The sequence below is a fragment of the Protomyctophum bolini genome (assembly GCF_963924005.1).
Source record: "Protomyctophum bolini genome assembly, chromosome: 3".
Classification (NCBI taxonomy): Eukaryota; Metazoa; Chordata; class Actinopteri; order Myctophiformes; family Myctophidae; genus Protomyctophum; species Protomyctophum bolini.
In genome coordinates this window covers 12,250,727-12,274,919 of record NC_137864.1, presented here as the reverse complement: position 1 = coordinate 12,274,919, position 24,193 = coordinate 12,250,727, and the positions used below count along the sequence as shown (strand labels likewise).

Here is a 24,193-nt window from a genome sequence, read left to right as displayed (position 1 = left end):
ACAAATGTTGTGTCAAACCACGTGACTCCCATTGGAAATGCATTGGGGCAAGATGTATCACACCCTTTGTATACAACAAGCATACATCAGCCTGTTGCGAAGGTGTGAGTGAGGCCTAACAGCCCAGCTTTTTTCAGCGTGTGTTTGCGTGTTTTACGCACATGCGCACTCTGTGTAGCTCAGCCGTGAAGCAGGGATACAGTAACTACATGACAATTATTTGACAACTTTATGAGCCATCATCAATGAAAGATTGTCTCTCGGAAATAGGTTCAGGTTAGTGACTGACACAGTTGGAGGGTGAAGAGAGAGATGGTGCTGGAGGTTGGTAGACAACAAGCCGGTGTGGTGAAGCATGCATGAATGAGTGAGTGCAGCTAGTCCTATTTGTAGCCTCCCACACCTGTGTGCAGTGAGCAGAGCAAGCTGCCAGCCACTCAGCCGTGATTGCGGGATTGGCAGGGAGGCTCCATGGGCCTTTTGACAATCAATTTGAAAACTTGTGAAATGGGACATTCTGCACAATGAGTACTTTTACTTTTGGTATGTTAAGTACATTTTGAAGCCCATACTTTCACTCAAGTACATTTTGAATTCTGTGTATTTCTATATTGCAGCGTTGATATTTTTGCACCACTAATTGTAACATGGTCTCAGGTCAGGTGTACAATCTGTGGATGTGTGTAGAGATGGATGGACAGAAATCACAACACATTGAAGCTCAGTGGAATATAATGTAGCAAGTAAATACATGAGCCACCACAAAACTCATTTGTTGTATCCCTTTATTATGTGTTTTTACACACCTTCCTGAAGTAACCCATGAATCATATACATTTTAGTTTAAGGCTTTTCAAGCACTGCTTCGATAATTAAGGACAGCTTTGGATGTAGGAGGCACTTGGTTCCTAGGTTTTAAGAATTTCTTAAAAGGAAAAAAAACCTTTACTGCATAGAGCAATGATGGAGTAGGAAGGCAATGAGAGATTACTGAAGATTATTGTCAGTTGACTGGATAAAGTCACAATTACCTGGACTAATGTACAGTAAGCTCACCAATAACACTCAATAATGTACTCAAAAACATTTCCTCCCCTGCCCTGAATATGATTGGTCAGTAATGTAACCAGAGTTTATAGGCTGACAATGAGTCAAGAAATGCAGTGATCAAACTAATTAACCACTTCAGTTCTATACGAGTATACTTGGTCATAAAACAACAGTGAAAATAGCCTATCTACAAGCTCACAACGTGCCACATAATAGGGACTATTTAATTTTTGCTATTTCGAAAAATGTAGAATGTAAATATTTTTACTTAATTAGGGATGCCAGGTTTAAAGTGGTTGAGCAGCACACACAGCATTGAGGCAGACTCATTTCATTGCTTATTTGCCTGGATCACTTATATTTGAGCAAAACCAGCATTTTGCATTTCCAGTCATCAGCGCTTAGAAACAATTAATATGAAATTCTTGTTTGCCAGCAATCCAAGTAAATTAGTGTATGATGTAACTAACCAAAATCTGACAATCTGACAACCAGTACATTTCTTTCAAATATTAACATTAAAAAGGAGTGTTTTCAATTGTGCAGCATTATCATTGCATAAACATGTCACAGTCACTCTTTTCAGAAATGTTTCATTATTTCCAATAACGTCAGCGAATATTAGGTTCAATGTGATTTCCTGGTTTACAGCTGGAATGTCAAGAAAGTAATTACTCTCACCCTTTTCATAATGCAGAACACTTAATGGATGTTAAACATAATTAAAAACTAAAACTAAATATTTCATAGATGATGCTTCAGAAATGCAGGGAAAGTATGGGTATAACAGCCTCAGATTACAAATGTCAAGTAAGAAGATACATCAAATACATGTAAGGACTTCAAAACCCCACAACAAAAATATAGGAACATGTGCGACATGTAAACATAGTTTACATGATGAGGTACAGATTATAAAGGAATGCAATGGTAAAGTGTGCATATGAGTATATAAATGCACAAGTGTGTGTGTGTGTGTGTGTGTGTGTGTGTGTGTGTGTGTGTGTGTGTGTGTGTGTGTGTGTGTGCGTGTGTGCGCGCGCGATGTGCATGCGTGCGTCTTTAGTCAAGCAGGGATGGCTCTGAAGGACGTATGATTGTAGGTCGGTTGGGAGCAGATGGAGGTCTTCTGCTGCAGAGAGACGCATAGAGAGAGAGAGAGAGAGAGAGAGACAGACAGACAGTGGGGAATTCATCTCCAACTTGCATCATTCCAAACCGCTCTAGTATATAATATATGATAATATAAGGTATAAATCTACCACAATTTTGTCACTATTCATGCACCAATGTATGAAAGTGTGTGTATGTATGTGTGTGTGTGTGTGTGTGTGTGTGTGTGTGTGTGTGTGTGTGTGTGTGTGTGTGTGTGTGTGTGTGTGTGCGCGCGTGCGTGAGTGTGTGTGTGTGTGTGTGTGTGTGTGTGTGTGTGTGTGTGTGTGTGTGCGCGTGCGTGAGTGTGTGGGGTCCTACCTTGGGATGCCTGGGGGCAAGGCTGGGGGTACACGGGCCGGTCTGGAAGGTATGAGGGGAGGGGCGGCGCCATTGTTGGGGTCTGCTTGACCAGGCGGGGGGCCGGGTCTGGAAGGGATGGGTGGTCCTGCAAAGGCAGGTGAGGGGTTGAGAGGCGGCGGAGGGCCCGGAGTGGGCCCCCTTACTGCTGGGGGGCGGCTTGGAGGTGGCGCTGTCGCTGGCGCAGGGCGGGACGCTGGGGGAGGACTGGGAGAGAGGGCAGGATACCAATGATCACACAAAAGTAGCGGAAATCACCATCTACAAACTCACAAGACATGATACTGACCACCTTGAAATTGGATAGTTTGGAAGCGCTCGTTTTCAATAACGCAACGTCTTGCAGCGTCCTGCATTATGTGCAATTTAGAAACTGGTGGTATGCGAAACCGGCGAGTGATTTCCAACAAGGCTTCTGTCCGGCGTACATACAGTCCTATACATGCTGTATTACCTGGGCTCTTTAGCCAACCAGCTGTTATCCACCGGCGGTGGTAAGGGGGCAGTGATGGTGGTGGTGCTGATGTCCCCTATGATGACTAGGGCCTCCTTCAGGGCGTGGTACATCCTCAGCAACTCGTCTCTCCTCTGGGCCTGGTCTGCTGACTCCTCCATCAGGCTGTCCTGGCCTCCGGCAGAGTACAAGTAGGCCAGCAGCTCAGAGTGGATGAAGTCCTTAGCCTGTGGGGTCGATACATCATCTTACTATAAATGCGCCACGTCTCTGTGTGTGTGTGTGTGTGTGTGTGTGTGTGTGTGTGTGTGTGTGTGTGTGTGTGTGTGTGTGTGTGTGTGTGTGTGTGTGTGTGTGTGTGTGTGTGTGTGTGTGTCTGTCTGTCTGCGTGTGTGTACGGTTGTAATGCACCTAACTCGAGAACCGTTTGCCCCACCGACTTCAAATTCGACACACACGTTCCACACCCCTGCAGGGAGTGATTAGGCCCAATCTGCCAGTGGGCCTAATCAGCCTAAATCCCCTCACCTGTGCAATTTCCAGCCCACACCTGCCAATTGACCAGTCCACTTTTCACAGTCACTCTTCAGACACAGGCAGACAGACAGATAGAGATCTCCATGCTGGACAGACAGATAGTTAAAACGGGTGCTATGATGACAATGGGTATTATTAAGGTTCCCAAGTTGCATCGTTCTCAAGTAGGCCGGCCCGACGGGCACGTACATGTCTAGTGTACACAATGCAGAACAGAAGGTCCTAATGGACATACAGCAGCCATTTTTCTCTAAATTCATACCAAATGTGGTGGTGAACCACATAATAAAATAATAATAATTTTCCACACATAATTATGTAGTTGCTCAGTCTAATATAAAGTTAGCAAGTTGCTCATAAGAAACAAGGGAAGGTAGAGAGAGAGAGAAAGAGATAGAGAGAGTTAAGAGGGTGAGAGATAGAGAGACAGACAGAGAGACATACGCTGTTTATCATGAGATGCATGATGGTCTTGGGCATGAGGTCTCTGATGGACTTGTTGACGATGCCGATGTAGGAGTCCACCAGGTTACGGATGGTCTCCACCTGCCTCTCCAGCTGAGGGTCCATGGACACCGTGTCCTGCCCTGGATAATTCACCTCATCACTGTCAACCTGCATGAGGGAGGTGGTGGGATAGGAGGCAGGCGTAGGTTTAGATTGAGGACCCAATGAGGAGTGAGGGACATTCAGATGAGAAAGATGAAAGCCATAATGGAGCAGATGTCAGTATTGGTTTTTTTTGGGTCTATTAACCATATACAGAGTACATTCACACCATGGTCATTTTGTCTTCTTATATACGAGTTAGGGTGAGGTTTCCCCACCCAGAGAGTGATGTATGAACAAAATGGCCGCTGAGTGAATATAGTCGATCAATGAGGGAGAGTCTACTGGGGCTGCAACTATAATTTTGTTAGCGATTATTGTATTGATTTATTCCTAGATTAAACAAATAATCTAGGAGAGGTTTTCTTTTCATATTTGTTTGTGTGTGTTCTCGTGTGTGCATGTGTCTGAACGTCTCCGCAGTCCGCACCTGGTCTTTTTCAGGATAAACTCCAGCTCTGAGAAAGGAGGCCTTCCAACTGTCTACATCTTCCTGGGTATCACAGGCCAGTTCAATCTGTCGCAAGTCCTTATAAACATTCCTGTAACACACAAGCGCGCGCGCACACACACACACACACACACACACACACACACACACACACACACACACACACACACACACACACACACACACACACACGGCAAAAGGAAATATAAACAAAAGGACAGGAACAATGAATTGTCTGTAGTGCCCCGTTTGCACACGGAAACTCCATACACACCTCTGTTCAGTGTTGAAAATAGCGAACACATGCTTGCTGGACATGAAGCCCTTCTCCATGTCTCTGAGCTTCAGGTTGTCCAGAGGAAGCATGTACTTCTTCTCTTTCTCCTGTGGAAAGGATGATTGATGTACAGTAGGACAATGTAGGAATCCTCACGGCGCACATGCATGCATTCATGCGTAATTTGCATATGTGTACAAATAATTTGATTCAAAACTACAAAAAACTACAAAAAACACACACACACACACACACACACACACACACACACACACACACTCTTACCTCCTCGTCCTTATACCAGGAGAATGATTCTGCTGTCAGGACAAACCAGTAGTCCTTGGAACCTCCCTTCATGATGCTGATGTTGATAGTGAGCCAGCCCCTTCGAATCACCTGAACACAAAACTCCACCAGTTTACAGCTGTTTCTAAACTGTCACTAAATCATTAATGTAGCCTACTTTAACCACTTGGACCCTACTGTCCCTATTTTGGGCAAGTCATTATATAGTATGGCGGATATTTTGTGAAAATAGCAGATAAACAAGCTTGTGACGGGTTGTGACCTTGCAGATCGGCTATTTTTTGCTAAAGTATATAGAAATACATGTGTAAAACTCCACAAACAAGACTGACAACACTGAACATATTCACTGTTTCGTGTCGGCTCAGCAAATTAAATTCAACATTCAGAAGAAGCACAACCATACGTGTTTGAAAATGTGCATATTGTGGTGCGATATACAAAGACATACTCATCAAGCATAGAACAAGGCCCATGATACAATATCACACCCCAAACACAGAGCAACGAAAAACACCAAGGACACACTCTCATAAAATCACCTTCTCTTCATCCATCCAGCTGCCCGACTGACGGGCAAGATGACAGAAAGGACAGAGACAGACAAATACGTAAGCTGACATTTTAGTTTGCCCTCATATGCCAGTCTGGGCTGTCGAAGCTGTATGTCATACACTCTCTTTCCTCTTTCAGGAAAACATATAACGTCTTCTCTGAACTACTTTCAACCTGGCGCCTATACACACTCAGATGTACTGGCAAGTACTATAAAAAGAGGTCATATCACTCCTCCATTGGCCTCTGCTGTCTACACTGGCTCGTGGTAAAATACAGAATCAAATTTAGTATTCTCCCCCTCACCTACAAAGCTCTTAATGGTCAGACACCATCATATTATGTTTAAGAGCTCGTTGTGCCTTATAACTGCTAGAACATGCTCAGTATGTACGTTTTCTTGAGGTTCCTGGCTAGAATATCTAAGAAGAGTAGATCAAGGAGGAAGATAATTCACGTATCAGGCTCCTCAACTGTGGAATGTTCTCTCAGTTTTGGTCCGTGAGGCAGACACCCTTTCTATTGTACGTTTAAGACTAGAGTAAAAACTTTCCTTTTTGATGAAGCTTACAGTGAGACTTAAGATTGCTGAGGAACGTCCTTTGGTGATAGTGTGGGGCTGCCATGAATCTGTGTCTGTGGAGTTTCAAATACCTGATTAGGCATAACCCTCTTCTTGCTGGTTAAGGTGTTCGTAGCAGTCCTTTGCTGGGCACTACAGGAGCAGGAAGGACATTGCACAAGTACATAGCACTCAAATAACAATAATAATTTGTAACATATTCAAACAAATAATGAAAATAATGAATACAAGAATACTGAGTTAGCAAGCCTAATTGCGAACGCAGTGAGCACTAACTATGAGACCTAGCAGAACATGTCTGTCTGTGTGTCATGCTGTAACACCACCCGCCACCAGAGGGCGCAGCTGTATCACACACAAAACACACACCCACACACAAAAACGTAACTTAAAGAAAAACTTAACTTATAAGAAGAAAAAAAAACGTACAATTTATTTTTAAAGAAACTTAGAGAAAACGTAAAACAAAAACACCAGAGGCCGCAGCTGTATCACACACAAAAACAAAACACACACACACACACACACACACACACACACACACACAAAAACTTAAGGTACAAAGGGAGTCTACCAACGCGCCTCAAGCCTAAAACGGCTGATCCGGTGCTTCACAGGTGCAGGGACATCAAAGTTGCAAAAGGAGAGGAGACTGGAGCATCACGGACATTTAGAGCCTTTTATTAAGGTGCTGAGTATACAAAACGAAGTCGTTTTGTACCTTAATAAAAGGCTCTAAATGTCCGTGATGCTCCAGTCTCCTCTCCTTTTGCAACACAAAAACTTAACTTAAAATAATAACTTAAAAAGAAACGACCAGTTCCTTTCCCCTCCACCCGGCCGGCCACGGTAAGGTAAGTTTAGAGAGCAATGGTTCAAAGTACAGCTGGTTTTCATAATCTACCTATTAGTAAAACCAGCTGTACTCTAATGAGGGACTATCTTATAAAGTTATCAAAGTCTGTCCGAACCCGACCAGGCCCGGCCCAACCCGACGTTTTCGGGCCGGGCCGGGCCCAATTTTTTTTAACTAATTAGTCGGACTGAGCCGAGCCTCGGGCAGAAAAGCATGCAGCCTGCCCCGCAGTCCTGCACTGCGTGCAGGCAGTACAGTAGAGAGAACAGTGAACGGTGTGAGACTTGCTTGCTTGCATTGCTACCGCTGGTTTCCCTCTGGTTTGCGCACCAAACGAGCTACTAAGCCAAGTTGCCATATGCTTAAATATTTTATAAAATCAATCGGATTATCACAGCTGAAGAAGCGTCAGGTTTTCGTCATGTTGCACTGAGTCTCGTTAACTCAGCTGGCTGCGATGAATAAAACCTAATTATTAATCAACGTCACCAAACGATCCATGTTGATATATAATTTAAACGCTACACGTAAAGCAACTTCACTTCAGAGGAAACTAAGGGAGGAAGCTGGAGCAGCTATTCGTGTTTACTCACCTGTCACCACTGTATGGAATCCATTCGAATGATTGGATATGGAAGTTATGGAACATTAATAGCCTATTCTAACGTGAGTTACATACATCCTTTATTTCGATAAATCCGTTGATCTCTGTTCTCACTTTCACACTGAAATACGGCGCCGCTGCGCCACAATTTAGTGCTGCTTAGACGCTACCCAGTTAGGGTAGGGTCGGGCCGGGCCATCATTTTTGGGCCCATTGAGAACTTTACTATCTTATACCTGACTACCTATTAGTAAAACCAGCTGTACTCTAATGAGGGACTATCTTGTTGAGTACACCAACGTTTTATGTTATAAATGTTTAGTATGGGTCCCCAGCATGTAGAAAATGTTGGGCAATTTCCATAATTGGCATAATCTGTGACTATACCATTAAAAACCTATAGAAGGCAAAATATTCAAAATGTCATCATACTTTATGTAGCATGTGACATGTCAAACTAGGGGGTTTTCATGATGCTGAATCGATTCCAGGCATTAGTTTTGCAAAAAAACACTCATTGGGCTAAAAACAGCCATGCCCACTTGCCCAATTGTGCTGACATTGTAAAGTTGGCCGAGTGGCCAAGGCTCCAAAAAGTGACAGAATCCAGCAGTACCATTTAGAGTTTTATTTTTCCCCACTGCAGCAGTATTTACAGTGGAAGGCCTAACAAACAAAAAAACACTGACGACTAAACTCACAAAAAGACAGATAAAACAACAAGCAGGTGTTACCTGCTTGTTGCCCAAGCCCATACTGAACTTCGGCATCCTGCAGCCTCCCTTTTATACTGGGTGAGAACATACCAAGACACAGAACTAATTGGTAACCACTTAACTCAAATAAGGCAAACTACGGCCCATGAGTTGATTTACACAATTATATACGGTTTTACTAAACCTATTCCAAATACATTTCAGGCACCAAATCATTAACATAAGAGAACATATAACACAAGAGCTCTTGAAACAAAAGACAGACACCCCTCCTGCTCTATATCACTTGGTACCTTCCCCCACTCAATCAAGAGGATCACCAGTACTGCAGGAGAGCCAGGTGCCACACAATCATTAAACACAATTCCCAATCAACAGAAATGCTGTTAAAACCTGCACACCATCTTTGTGTCCTTTTATAATTCATTGTTTGTACAAATAATAAAATAAGAATAACATGCAACACTAATGTCCAGTCACACAGTCCTCCAAGCCGGCTTGCTGTTAAATGGAAGCCGCTGTGTAGTAGTATATGCCTGTTTGCTCCTCTTTAGTCTATAGGGCACGGGCTGCCCCGTGACAGACATCATCACATTTGTGATGATGGCAATGGCCGTTCTTAGCCCAATGAGTGATTTTTTGCAAAACGAATGCTTGGAATGGATTCAGCATCATGAAAACCCCCTAGTTTGACATGTCACATGCTACATAAAGCATGATGACCTTTTGTAATATTTTGCTTTATAGGTTGTTAATGGTATGGTCACATATTATGCCAATTACGAAAATTGCTCAACATATGCAAGTTAGCATCCGCCAGTTTGTACATGCTGGGGAGCCATACTAAACATTTATAACATAAAACGTTGGTGTACTCAACATGTCCGGGGTCACATTCTGGCTACTAGACTATATTAGTAAAACCAGCTGTACTCTGCCTACATAATCAAATCCAGAGATACGCACTCTACAGTTCTCGTAATCTTGAATATCATTATATGATGAAGGTGTCTTACTTGGCAAAACCAATGAAGTCCTCGTGGTTGGTGTTGATGTAGGAAAGCTCAACATCAATCAGCAGCAGAACCTGCCTCAGCCAAAACATGAGTTAATTATGCAGGCATACATGCAAATACTAGATGCCTCCCTACTGTAGCTCTCTCACTTGCACACACACACACACACACACACACACACACACACACACACACACAATATATATATATAAGTGTAATAATGTAAATGTTCACAATATTGCAATCAGCTCCTGCAGTGTGTGTGTGTGCGCGCGCACGCACACACACACGCAGTCGCACACGCACGCGTTGCACGCACGCACGCACACGCACACACACACACACACACACACACACACACACACACCTGGTCTTTGGAAATAGAGGAATGGAAGCGCTGCAGGGATCTGTTAGTAGTGGCTCTTAGATAGGTGCTCTTTGGTGATACAGGTAAAACCATATAGCCAAGCTGGCAGGTAGACCCTGACGAAGACCTTTTTGGTCGAAACGCGTTGGTCCTGTTATTTATTTGCCTTGCTCATCTTCAAATAAACTATTTAATTTTTGCCTTGCCTTGGATTATTTTCTTTTCAAGTCTGCAATTCACATTTTGACAAGCAGTACTACTTGGAGGAAGCACACCTGGTCTTTGGTCTTGCCGTCTCTCTCTCTGACGTAAGCAGTGACAATTCTCTCGATCTCCTCTCTCAGTCGAGGGTATGCGTTCACCTGCGGTACACACAAACACACACACACACACACACACACACACACACACACACACACACACACACACACACACACACACACACACACACACACACACACACACACACACACACACACACACACACAGCTGCAGGTACTGACACTACATGGTACTGTGTACACTCATGCATGCCTACAGTGTTGAACCAAAACACTACTAAGAACACACCCAGTGACTGTAAATATTAACACAAAAACATGCAGGTCATTCTTTTGTGCAGCCAGGCAAGCATCGGGGATTGGAAGTATTCAGGGATGCATTAAGTATTCCACTATTAGCTTGAGGTGGGGAGCGTCATATTCTGTAATGCTGAACTGAGATAGCCTTGAGTAGCCTGATAATATCACTGCGAATCTGCCTGGGGCAATTTGCATTGCAAAGGCAGGTTCGTCTGGCTACGCAAGGCTAGAACTGAGATCTAACCACAGCCATGGATTTCATCATTTAAAATACGTACATTTATTATTTAAATCACTTTCACCCTGATGGCGATATTTAGTTTGGGCATATGTGAAATCTGTCAATTAATAATAACACCGAAAAGTCTCAGAAGTAGTGAAAAGTTCACAACGTACTGCAGAGCAGCAATTTTTACAATTTATTTGAAATAAGGCTTAAGTGGTTAAGCTACAGAACAAACATGACAGCTGTTTGATTATTTCAAGCTGATAGTGGACTTCGGGGAAAATTTTATAAGGTGCGTTGAAAAAAGTTAGAGTCCAGAAAATGAAGATAAGTTTGTTGATCAGTCATATGAAGAGGTGAAGATTGGTTAAAGTAGGTGTGGATGGTTATTTGGTGTGTTTTCATGGCCATTAACACAGGTATATGAAAAAGTAGTGTCAGAGACACACAAAAGACCTTTCCTCCTTGACAACACAGGGTGAAATCCTACTCTTGTGGTAGTGACATTTCTTTTTTTCTTTTTTATTATCCCACGATTTTGTAACCCATTTTTTCACCCAGTGTGAAATATCTAATGTAATCCTGGGTGCTACACTTCCTCTGCCAACCTGAGAGGGGGGGGGGGGGCCTCATGCTTCCTTCTATGCACGAGGAGTCCAAGCTGCTTCTTTTCACCTGATAGGGGAGAGTTTCCCCGGCCTGACGTAGCGCGTGGAAGGAACACGTTATTCCGACCAGTTCCTTTCCCCTCCATCAGGCTGGCCAGGGGGAGGTAGTTTAGAGACCAGGATTACTGCATGTTTTTGTGAGGGTATCTACCCTAGGGGACACGGGGAGAACATGCAAACTCCACACAGAAATACCCTTTCTGATGACGCGGAGGAGGGAACACCAGGAATCAAACCCAGGACCTTCTAGCTGTGAGGCGACAGCACTACCGACTGTGCCACCGTGTAGTGACATTTCTAAGAACCATTTTAATTATTATTTTTGTGAGTAAGGAGATCTCATTGGATAAGTGAGGCAGGTTGTGAGGGGTTGGTAGGAACATCATGGGGGAGGGGTGCACAATCAAAGGGGGATGAAGCCTTCTGGATAGGTCAGTTCAACACCAACACAAGGACAGTCATCCACTCAGCTGCAGTGAGATGGATAGCAAGTGAGGGTGAATTAAGCCTTTCAAACAAACAACCCAGGGTTATTATACTGTCGTTATAGTTTACTGAGATCAAAATAAAATCAAGGCTTTCAAAAAACCATAACTAACTGAAACTGTATTTTGTGTTTACAAATGAACTAAAATTAACCAAAGTCATAGAGGAAATGTCCTTAGTTGTAGGCAGTATCCAGTTGCCCTGGCTATACCCCATATTACAATAGAAAACTAAAATGAACACTAAAACTATTAAAACCTCAACTAAAACTAAGCGTTTTTCCACACAATAAAAACTAATAAACTAGAACCCCCACTTTAAAAATAGATAAAAAATAAAAATAGAAATAGAAATAAAGGTAATGAAAAATGCTAAACTATAATAACCTTGCCCAGGGATAGAGGTGACTAGATGGCAGACATAGATATCTGCCATTTGTCTTTGATGCTTGTTTCAACTTGCTTTCTATGAATCTTCCCTTTTCATTTATCAATGCTTTGCTATGGTCTGCATTGAGTGCATTCCCTTTGTTCTGGCTTCTGTCCCTCCTCTTACACCCGACCTATGTTTTCTATTACTCTGTTGTAACAGTTTACCTTTTCAGAGCACTTCCTGATCAGTGCGGCAAGCTCACAGACGACCAGGTCAACACATTTCAGACAGGGGTCTTTCAGCTTAATGATCTGCTTTTTCACTATGGCTTCAAACGCCAGGTCTGGAGTGAACAGTCCTGTCCTGTGGTGAGGCATCATGGGAGTTTGAGTTTTAATGGAAGGTGAGGGAGAACGTCACGGTGAAGGGTACAGGCGAGGAATGGAAAAATGGGAAGCCAGAACCGGTTGGAACGGTTTGAAAAGGGAGAGAATGATACAAAGTTTAAAGTCAAGAATGAGAATAGCAAAAACAGACTGGCATAATTTAGGTCAAGTTATTTCTACAAAATTTCTTCTAAACAAGGACAAGTTGAAGATTTCCCCAAACCCTTAGAAGCCAGGAACTGCTTAAAATAAATATACCACCCAAACATAATTACACAATGTGCACGTGCATGCGCGCATGCGTTTGTGGACGTGCAATCGTGCATGCTTCCACTTCTCACAGTGGCGACCTGTAGCTTAGCTAAAAAGGAGGAGAAAGTAGCCCATGTGTTTTTACACTAAACACCCCAACAGAAACACCACACCAATGCACTGAGATGCAGCCAGAGCCACAATGGACCTGTCCATGTGGGTCTATTTGTTCACTTATTCATACCGAGGGTTTTGCCGTAACGATGCCTAACAGTAGAGAGGAACAAACTAGGTTCTCCATCTTAACTGGTAGGCATCAATGTGGCAGATCTAAGGCAATGGTTCTCAAAGTGGGGTCTGGGGACCCCCAGGGGACCTTGGGGGGTTCCAGGAGGTCCCCAGCTAAATGATTGATAGTTAGGAACCAAATAGACCCTTATGTGTATGTAACTCTGAAGAGAGTGTACAAATGGAACCAAATGGACCCGTTCCACTTGGTTCCATGTACACTCAGAGTTATGGGGTCAGACCAAACTGGGAGTCCTTGAACTTAAAACGTTTGAGAATCACTGCTCTAAGGTTTGGTGGTGGCAGCCGGGCAGGCAAGGGGCGGTTGACCATGCCGTAATACCTTATTGGTGCACTGTCTGACTGTGTTGATGAGCTCCTGGATGACCAGGTCGATGCATTTCACACAGGGCTCTTTCAGCTTAATGATCTGCTTTTTCACTATGGCTTCAAACGCCAGGTCTGGAGTGAACAGGCCTGTCCTGAAGGACGCAACGACAGACACACGGACAGATGGAGACATGGAGAAGGACCGGGTCTGGGATGCACACACAGGCCTGTCCTAAAGGACGTAATGACAGGCGGACGGACACACAGACTGATGGACACATGGAGTGGGAGGGACAGATGCACGAGAGGAGAGAGGCACACAGATGGAGAGGCGAGGCTATTTACAGTAGTTCAAAAGTACAGGACAGCAAGGACGGAATGAACAGGCAATGATACAGACCAAGAGAGATAGTGAAGAGAGAGAGAGAGAGAGAGAGAGACAGATACATGGAAAGACGAGACAAAGAGACGAAGACAAACAGACATGGAAATGGGATAAGTGGAAATTGAGTGCAGTTCAGAAAATGTGAAAAACATGGAGAAATAGCCAGACAAGATGAGCACAGAGCAATTTCGGCCTGTATCACCTTGCAGTGGTAGACAGCTACACAAACAAGCTCACAGAAACAGACAGACTGGCAGACACAAAGATGATGAGAGCCAGTGTATAAAAGGAATGGGGTGTTTTTCTGTCAACTTGCCTGACTCCATGGATGTTCTTGATGGCGTAGCTGATCTCTTTCCTCAGTTCTTTTTCATCAAACTCCATCTGACACAAGCATGCACACACACACACACACACACACACACACACACACACACACACACACACACACACACACAATTTCAAAATGTTGACAAACTATTTCCTTATGCTACACACAACCTATTTAGGTTACAAGTTATTTCATATCGAAAACAATATCACCAGATAAAAACATGCACAAATTACAATAACATATATTATATTGTGTTAAATGTTAAGACCTCATAGTTACAAAAAAAAGCATGCTACATTTTACCTTGACGAGTTCGAAGGGGAAGCGCTCATGAAAAATGCGGTTGATCTTGGCTCCACCAGACAAGTTGGAGGTGTCCACCTGATCTCCAGATCCCTCAATGCACTTCTCAAAGTCCACGCCGAACTGCTGCACCATCCTGTACCATGTTAACACGGGGGAAAATGGATTGGAACGTGTATATAAACATTTATAAATGTGATGGGTCGCACTCATAGTGGCAAGAGTGAGGTGACTTTTTCATTATTTCTTACATGTCTCTAAAATGAAACTTGCCATGAATGGCCTGAACAAATAACAAAGCCAAACAGTTTGCCAAATACTGCTGTTTCAACTGTCAAAGGCAGCTTGGCTGTGTGGAGGAGAAGGTGCAGTGACGTAAATGGACCTTTTTCCACATGGGTTCAGATCAAAGGAGCCTGCCACGAGTGTGGCCCAATGTGCGTGCGTGTGCGAGCTCAGCGCACCTTTCTCCTAATTCCGCGTTTCCCCATATTTAACGTGTTAACAAGCTGAATCAATCTCTGTCATTTCCTGGCTAAACATAAAACAAATCCTCGCCAGTCGGGGCGGCCCCTTGTGGTGAAATCCTGCATATGGGTTTACATAACCCAGCAACCCTAGTTAAATTATACCACTGAGAAGGTGCTATATGTTCCCTTCGGTGTCCATGAATTGTTTAACCCTGTCACATGTGTTTGTTTCCATGTTAAGTTACACAGTATTTGATGTGTGCATTCAAATAAAGTATTAAAATGTGTATGTCCTGACTGAAGCAGTGCTTTGGTCTTTCGTGTTGGATCATCAGGGCGATAGTTCTTGTATTCCTCCACCTCCTTCTCCAGCGACAGCATCTGGCTTTGTAGCTTGTTACGTAACCCTGGCAATGTGTCCCGGATGTGATTGGTCAGTTGCTGAGGAGGGAAAAAGTGAAGAAAGATCAAGAGTTAGACAACAATAATTAAAGTAGAAAACAAATAGAAAAAGGTTTTCCATTTTTAATCTGATGTGTTTTGGAACAAGGCCTTTATCAGAGCAAGTTACAATGCATGTACATTGTCTTTACATCATACATTCTCTTTTTACAATCATCAGGTTCTTACTTGGGTGTGACAGACAGTATGTAATGACAAACAATACAATTAGGCAGTTATTACAACAACTTCTATTACATTTGCATGATTATTGATCAAGCTGTATAAACTGGGTATTTCACTCTAATTTCACATGTTCTTTTTTTGGAAGACATTTATTGTACAGTTATTTATTCAATTATTTGTTGGCCTGTCCATCTAGTTTTTGTTTGTAATACAAATATTTTGTACAGTTTACAAAGACTGTTTATCTCTGACTCTGTATCTTACATACAACAGCAGCTCTAATCAAATGTTAGATTATATAAAGAGATTTCCATTGCTGCATACAGGGAGGACATTTAAACAAATATCAGCATTGTGATTGTGTACATGTTACATCTCCCACGATGTGGACATAAATATGTGTGTGATTGTGCACATCGAATGCCACATTTATACTTGGTTCTATGCTGTGTCACGCAAGGAAAATAGGATCTACAAGCTCATACGATTGTTTCTGTGTTATTTTCGGTATGTGACTTCCCGGTGTAAATCAGCCTTTACCTGGTTGAGTGTCTTCTGCAGGTGAGGTGTGCCCATACGTTCAGCCATGTGTCTGTAGCCAGGGTGCGACAGGAAGAACTTCCTCTCTGCAGCCAAAGCAGCTTTGATATCTTTCCTCCCATCAATATCCTTCTGACTGCGGTTCACCACTCCTATGTAGCCTGTAGGGGGCAGTAGTACACACAAAGTTCAATCAAATAATGTAAATTAAGGAAAAGCCACATGTAATGGTAGTGGTACAGCATGTTTGTGCTGCAAGACTGTCAGTCTGATAAACAAATCTCGCGATACTATCAAGCCAGAAACAATACTTGCCGCTGTTTAGATGTCTCAATAAAAACGTTATTAGAAAACAAACTGTGACATCACGTAACTGATTGACAACCGACAATCCGACTGATCGTTACCATGGTTACATAATACATATGTCTTCTTTTATATTCCTGAACCGATTATATAAGAAAGGTTGCAATGGTTCAGGTCCAGCTGGCTCTCATTCCCTTCACATACACTTTGATGTATGTATGCTTGCATTGATTATAGTATATCGTCCATGTTGGGCAGAAACCTCCATTATGTCCTGCAAACAAACTAAGCTTTAAAGCAATAAACATATTTTGTCTTTTCCTATTACAACAAATATACGTTATATTCCCTGTGATGCTTTTGTGAACTTATGTGTGCATGTGTGTGTGTGTGTGTGTGTGTGTGTGTGTGTGTGTGTGTGTGTGTGTGTGTGTGCGTGTGTGTGTGCGTGCGTGCGTGCGTGCGTGCGTGCGTGCGTGCGTGCGTGCGTGCGTGTCTCACCCCTGCGCAGTGGCAGCAGTTTGTTCTCCAGAATGTCTCGTGCATCTGTCCCCTCATCCATCAAGTCCAGCTTGGTGATCACACCGATGGTCCGTAAGCCTTGAGACAAAATGCTCAACAAGTCATTTCTGTGCTAACTCAACTCATACAGTGTAAAACCAGGTAGGCGTTCAGTGACAAATCAATTCATTACATCATGTTACTGATGAAACTGAACCCATCAAGAACCACTGTAACGCTGTTATATTAATACCTGTTAATGATACATTTGCTGTTGCTAACAATAGCAACATATAATTAGTTTTTTGTTTTGTTTTAATAAAAAAATTATGTTTTAAAAAAAAACGTAGGTCAGGATTTAGAAGGTGTTTTTAAAATCGGCCTAAAGTCTAAATTGATTGAAACCAAATATTCTTGAAACAATTTTCAAATTACACTCGGATTGAATAGTTACAGGAATAACAAGGAAGCAGGAAGCAAATGGGAAAAGGAATTGTACATATATTTTTTAATTACCCATTAAAAGAACAATAATCAAAATCAAAGCTAGACAAGTCAATTTGAGTCCAGGACAATATAAATTGCTAGGTCCAGAGACCAATTTATACTTAGACACCTACGGCAGCTGCGAGCAGCTAAGTAAAGCTCAGGCCTCACCCTGCGGGTCCACTTCCTTGGATATTTTGAGTGCATCGGAGTTGGCCAGGTCAGTGTTGGCCGGAGTGACGGCCAGGATCAGACAGCTCTCCTTGGTGATGAACTGCATCAGCATTTCCCTGATCTGGTGCTCGATGTCCACCGGCTGGTCCCCGACCGCTATCTTGGTCATTCCCGGAAGGTCGATCAGGGTCAAGTTCAGCACTGTTAAAGGTGAATGGAAAGATGGAGCGGGAATCTTATCGTTGTCCCCATTTCACAATGCGCTACACCTCTGCTCTGGGAGATGGATTGCTGTGGTGGAGACTTGCCGGGGACATATTATTGGTCCGACTGTCATTAGACCGGCAACTTAACCCTAACCGCAAGCATGGTGCAAGTTAACGCATGTCGGGCCAATGCATGTTCGGGAGCGACGGGTGATTTCCGCACGTCAGACTTTTGGTGTGTCGGATCCAAGCCCCCAGTAAGGGTATCCAACGTTGAAGCTGCCACTACCTACTGGCGAAATGTGGAATTGCAGCACTTTCATGGAGGTGGACGACGGGCGTTCATGTCGTCACGTGCGTAAGCCCGGACCTCAAAATTGAGGCTAAACTTCCGCTCGCTCGAGCCATTGTTTTGTGTATTTGGCAGTAAAATATAAGGCAGTGTAAAATACAATGCATGCTAAGTAAAATACAATACATTGTAATGTGATGCAATGTTGCATGTGTTGGATCTGTTGTTCATATCGCATGTATTACTGTCAGTCAACAACAGTTGCAAAGTACGTCTATGTTGTAATCATGTCACAGATAACCACAATAGTAATACATAACAACGCCTGCATCACTTTGCACATAGACAGCAGCAACAGATTAAGTATTACAAGAATGTGTGTGCTTGTGTTTACCATTTGGAGAGTAAACACGTAGATTGATGGGGACCGGGGAGATTCCCTTGTTGGACCCGGTGATCCGGTCAGTTTCCGCCTCGATCTCTGAACGGACCTCATCAAAGTCCACAAACTTGCGGCCCTTACAGTGTAAGAACTCAGCGTACTCTACAAGGAGACACAGAAATAAGCATCAATTATACTTCCTGACATAATTTCCAAGCCAACATCTGATGCGTTAGGACCTTAGCTTGAAAGTCTGTTCTTTTTGTCACTGATCGTGTGACAAAGTACTGTATAGATTAGGCTTTAGACAGGGATGGAAGGAGGCAGATGCATTGAGTTATAGACGGGATGAGAGGGAGGGGTGCGGCAGCAGGAATGGTATCAATGGTATGTGAAGTGGGAGACAGTGGTGAGTTGTGAGTTACAGCAAAACCTTAAGGGTGATTTATACTTGGTTGCATGAGTATAAGTCAGGCTTTACAGGCATCTCAAGCATGTTGCAGCTTGTTAGTGAATTCACACCGGCAGTGGTATTTTGCTTCCAGGTTCTGAGGTTGCAGGAGCATTTCCTGTTTCCTGACAAAGTTGAGAAAGGTTCAACTTCTCCACTACCACTGTGCAGCAGCCAACGTGGAACGTGATATGGTCTGAAGTAACTGTGGACTATGTGACACACAAGCAAGGTGACATGGGTGTTTCAAATGGTACAGACACATTTAGTGGAAAAATACAGCGGTATTAATAGCAGACAGACAGACAGACAGCCAGACAGCCAGACAGAGAGACAAAACCTTTTGTTTTAGGTAGAGGGAGAGATACTGTATGTAGGTTAAACAATAAACACATTAGTGTGTGTGTGTGTGTGTGTGTGTGTGTGTGTGTGTGTGTGTGTGTGTGTACGTGTGTACTTGCCTGCTTTATTGTTGACCAATTGTAGAATAAGGGGGCGACGGGTGACAATACCATTTCCTCTCGGCAAAAAGTCTCTGTGAGGAACACACGCATGCGCACACACACGCACACACACACACACACACACACACACACACACACACACACACACACACACGCACACACACACACACACATTAACAGATATGATAGTTGTGGTACTGGAATATCATTTTGTTACGGTATTTTACTTCACACATTTAACCCCAGCAGCACTGCCATTTCAGAATGTGACCGTCCGTGATGTATTGTTATGAAATGATAAATAGCTACCAATGGTCGTGGAATGATTAACATTTCAATCTAGTAGTCTTGTCCTGATTTAACTGACATGCAAATTAGCACATTGCCATTATTATATGCAGAAATGTCTGAACTCACTCAGATGCATAATAATAATGTCAGCATTCAGCTAAATACAGTCTCTAAAAAAAAAGAAGAAAAAAATGTGTTTGGCCATACATCTCCTCGGGCAATGAGAAAGGCTTATGTGGCCATGTATGTCTACATGCTTTACAGATCAACAAGGGGAATGGGGGAAACAAACGGGGAAGTGTCTAGTGAGTCGTTTCAGTTTGACACGTGTGAGCACAGCCACACACACACACACACACACACACACACAAAAACACGCGCACGCACGCACACACGCAGCACGTACACGCACACACACACTGCTGACAGGGCAGGCAGGATGTTGCACAACAGTGATGGCTGTATACGACGTTCCTCACCTCTCCCTGAAACTTCCTGGAAAGCACAACATGAATACTAACAACAATACACCTCATACACCTCATAACGGAATTGAGGAGTTTTCATCTCATACGCCAATAAACAAACATGAAGAGATGAAGTCAGCAGCTCCCTCTGGAAGCCGGCGTGTCACATACACACACACACACACAGTCACACTGCAGCTGGTGACATCACTCACGACAACCCATCAATGCTGCTACTGTCTCCTCAACATGCCTCCAGGGAGATGCTGGGACAAAGGCAATGAGAAAAACATTCACCCATCAACAACATTCCCTATTGCTTTAGGGAATGTTCATTTATCCATTTGTAACCAAATGTAACCAAATGAACCTGTAGGGGTCCAAATTAACACTGAGATATACTGTGTGATGTGTAATACTGTGTATGCTCCCCCTTAAGTTAGGAAAAGGGAACACCTGCAGACTTAATGTAAGTAAGCTGCTGCCCTATTATACTTTGTTGTTGTACATCAAATAGCAAAGGAAAAAAGATCTATAAGCTCAAAATGCATCGATGCATTGATGCAACATGATGTAAACTTGTAGACTTGATATATTTTCATTACTTTTGAAAGAATTTGAACTTTTTGGAACAATTTCTCCTATAATAACATGGTTAAAAGTAGTCCTATAACACGTTAAAATGCCATATAGCCAAAGCTACGTAGATTAGGCCCACAGCAGCACAGCGTCCAAAGGACAAGGTTGTTTTCTTGAAACCCACACCTGTGGGTTCTCTGTCTCTGTCTGACTGGCCTTGGGTCACATGGCAGAGTTAAATCAAATATTAATGCAAGCTTAGTTTCACTTTTACATTGAAACAGTAACGGTGGTATATAGACTGCTGGTGGACTCTGGTTGATAAATAGTGATTGATTGATTGATTGATTGATTGATTGATTGATTGATTGATTGATTGATTGATTGATTGATTGAAGTATTTATTAACAGTTTGCAGAATTACAGTACATTTCAAGCACAATTTAATACAAAAAACTGTTAACTGTGAGTGGACAACCTATAAAGCACTAGACTTGTTTACAAGAGGGTCCACCTTGTTCAATTCAAGTGTTCAAGTGGTTAACAACTGCCTATTCACCCCTCTTGCTTTTAATGTGTTTGGTAAGGTCAAACTGTGGGAATCCCTCACATTGAAACTGCACCAGGCCCTAGGCCTATAAAGTGAAACATAATTCAGGGTGCAGACAATGACAGTATTGAACCACTTCACAATATTTGATATGACTCTGGAATGAAAGTAGGACATTTTCCTGGCCTGGCAAAGCCTGTGTAATGAGAAAGCAACAAAGACGTATTTACAACCAAAGTCTTTCTCAAGGAAATATTTCTCCTTGAGCTTTGTAAATGTTTGACAGGTTGTAATGAGCAACACAAATCATTGGGTGCACTTTAAGCTATGGCATTCCCAATGCATGATTTTGGCCTGAGCTTACTTTACTTTAAAACCTATATGTGTTTACTGTACGTCAAATATTATTAAAATACATTATTTTAAAAAGAGACAAATTCGATGCATGGCATTTCTAACGGATAAAAACAGTCGCTGACTAGCTGTGTCTACTGTCCAAGTTCAGGGGAGGTGGTAGTTCTGGTCCATAGCTCTGATGCGTTGCAATGTAACGCATTGGAGCTATGGAACAGAGCTAAGGAGGTGGCAAAACCCGTATTGACAACGCCCCCTCTGACTTTTCGACTTTTTTTCTCTGCCTCACACACTGTCGACCGCGTCAGCGTAAAAAGAAAGCGCGTAACATCTGTTCGTGAATACCACACAGCTCACGAACGGAAAGAATTCGTTGGAAAAACCGAACGATGAGCCGCTACATTGACGGACCGCGTATGTAACCAAGTCCAACTGTCCAAGTGCTTAGCTGGCGACTTTTACGCAAGAGCCGTTGCAGACAGTTCGCACCCCATGAAGAAGTATAATAACAAACATGCATAGTCAAAAACAAAACATTATTGATCCCCATTGATCCCAGTGAATATAAATTATACTACCTCCCAACGAAATTTTCCAAGACAGAGCTCTTCCCTGCGCTCTGGCCGCCGACAACCGCTATTTGTGGCAGGTCTAAATTGACGCTCTGTCCGATGGAACTGAATGCGTCTTGGAGCTTGTTGATGAGGGGAATGAGGTCTTCCATCCCCCGGTTCCCCATCGCGGCACCTCGGCCCAGTGGGCTCTCCTGTCCTCCTCGGCTGTCGGTTCAGTTCCCCCGGTGAAGAGACAGCTGGATCTGCGCTTCACTCTTAACTTCCACCAAAACCAAAAGTTGGAACTGAAGCTCCCAATTAACGCTCTATTTGATTGAATACGCAATTGTATCACAGTCAAGACCACAGTCACCCCTGCAGAAAATATATGTTACTTACTACTACAGAATACAAAAACTACATTAGACTAAACTTCTGTCATCATCCGGTCAGGCGACATCCAGCCTCCGCCGGAGATTGTGTGGCTCCTCCTTTTGCGATTTCTCCTTCCATTGGTCCAGTACAATGTCTGTCATGTCATGTATGGAGTTACATATCGTAGGTCTATTTCACCAGGAGAATGGAGATCATCATGCATATAGTTGCCAGCAGCCAGTCACTTGCATTCACACTTCATTTAAATAATGCATGATTTATGAACAAATGAACACACATATTCCTTTTTTATTTGCAGAGTTTGGCAGCTGGAAGAAATAAAGGACTTCATGCTTTAGTAAATATAGTTTACTTTACATTGACATATTTTACTTTCCACAACCTGGTCCTGAATAGGCCTAAAACTGTGCAGAGTTTTAATGGCGCAGGTCCAGGGAATTAAATAGTCACGCCTTGATAATAACTATGGGCATAGCATTTATTTTGGAGACAAACAATTTATATTATAATATAATGAATGTAAAATAGTCATGTGTTGCGAATTAACATTAACACATAATAGCAGATAAAAGGAGACACTGGCAGCCGGTAAACCAGCGGGGTCATGTAGTCTAGAGTGACTCTCAGACTCTACTCAGTAGAGTCTACTGCATAGCGTTCTCTGATGTTGGAGTGTGATTGACAGTGGAATTTTCACAAGTTCCCTCTGATGAGATATTGACAGAACTAGTCCAGAACCCGCATTGAGAATGGCAGGAGAATCGAGATGGATTGTTGTGGAAACTGACGGTGGCGTAGTTTGTAGGGGAAGCTGACAGCTAGAGGAATGAAGGGAAGCGCAGTTCCCGGCTCTGACTGCTGGGGGCGCTCCTGTACCTCCTAATAGTCATGGTCTGTCTGGGTACCCTGGAGAGGAGAGGGGTATTGGTCATAGCAGAGTTGTAACACAGTGGTGCTCAACCAGGGCTGCCAACACTCCTGCATTGTCATTTCTCCTGGATTTCTCCTGGTTTTGTTAAATTCACCAGAACAGAACACATCTACTATGTTAAAAAGTTTTGAGGGGAGGACCCTCTGGGCAGTGCATGCAATAATACAGAGATGTTCACTTAAATAATAAATGGTTATTGATTGATTGATTGATTGATTGATTGATTGATTGAACATTTTATTAACAGTGTGTAGAATGGGTATACACTACAGTTCAATGAAACTACAGGTCTTACATTGCTTCAGTCCACAAATCAATTGAATCAGTGTGGTTTTGTACTAACAGATTCTGTATCCAGTGTTACAGCGCTGTGGTGTGCTATGTTTTCAAAGGTGACAGTGGAGTACAAGTTGTCATCAGTCTCTTTGGTTAAGAGTAATATGCCATGACTTGAGACTCTGAAGGCGTGATGAGGTGTGATCTCGGTGCTGAATGGGGGGGGGGGGGGGGTGGTGAGCCATATATGGGGTTGATCCTGACCTCTGTATGCCACATGCCACATCTCGATGCTGATTGGTTGGCTGATGTGCTGATGTCATGGTTCTTACCTGAATAGGAAGTCATGGTCAGAGAAAGGTCTAAAATGTATATAGGTATGGTAAAGACAT

General features: G+C 43.0%; 1 protein-coding gene across 2 annotated transcripts; it reads right to left on the bottom strand.

Annotated features, from left to right (window-relative positions):
- Positions 1-767: 767 nt before the first annotated feature.
- Positions 768-22,657, bottom strand: LOC308312827 (dynamin-2-like). Of its 2 annotated transcripts, none has more exons than XM_080759552.1 (20): positions 22,223-22,657; positions 19,401-19,474; positions 18,501-18,650; positions 17,606-17,809; positions 16,949-17,047; positions 16,142-16,302; positions 15,273-15,415; positions 14,505-14,640; positions 14,184-14,251; positions 13,496-13,634; positions 10,169-10,255; positions 9,527-9,597; positions 6,406-6,466; positions 5,176-5,286; positions 4,888-4,997; positions 4,593-4,704; positions 3,998-4,168; positions 3,017-3,243; positions 2,524-2,769; positions 768-2,182 (listed from the first exon to the last, which is right to left on the bottom strand). In XM_080759552.1, exons 1-20 carry the CDS (start codon positions 22,381-22,383, stop codon positions 2,113-2,115), a joined length of 2,601 nt encoding a protein of 866 aa, XP_080615678.1. In that variant the 5' UTR covers positions 22,384-22,657; the 3' UTR covers positions 768-2,112. The 2 variants fall into 2 exon arrangements, with proteins under 2 accessions (XP_080615678.1, XP_080615679.1); XM_080759553.1 differs by having other exon boundaries at positions 768-2,179.
- Between the last annotated feature and the right edge of the window lie 1,536 nt (positions 22,658-24,193).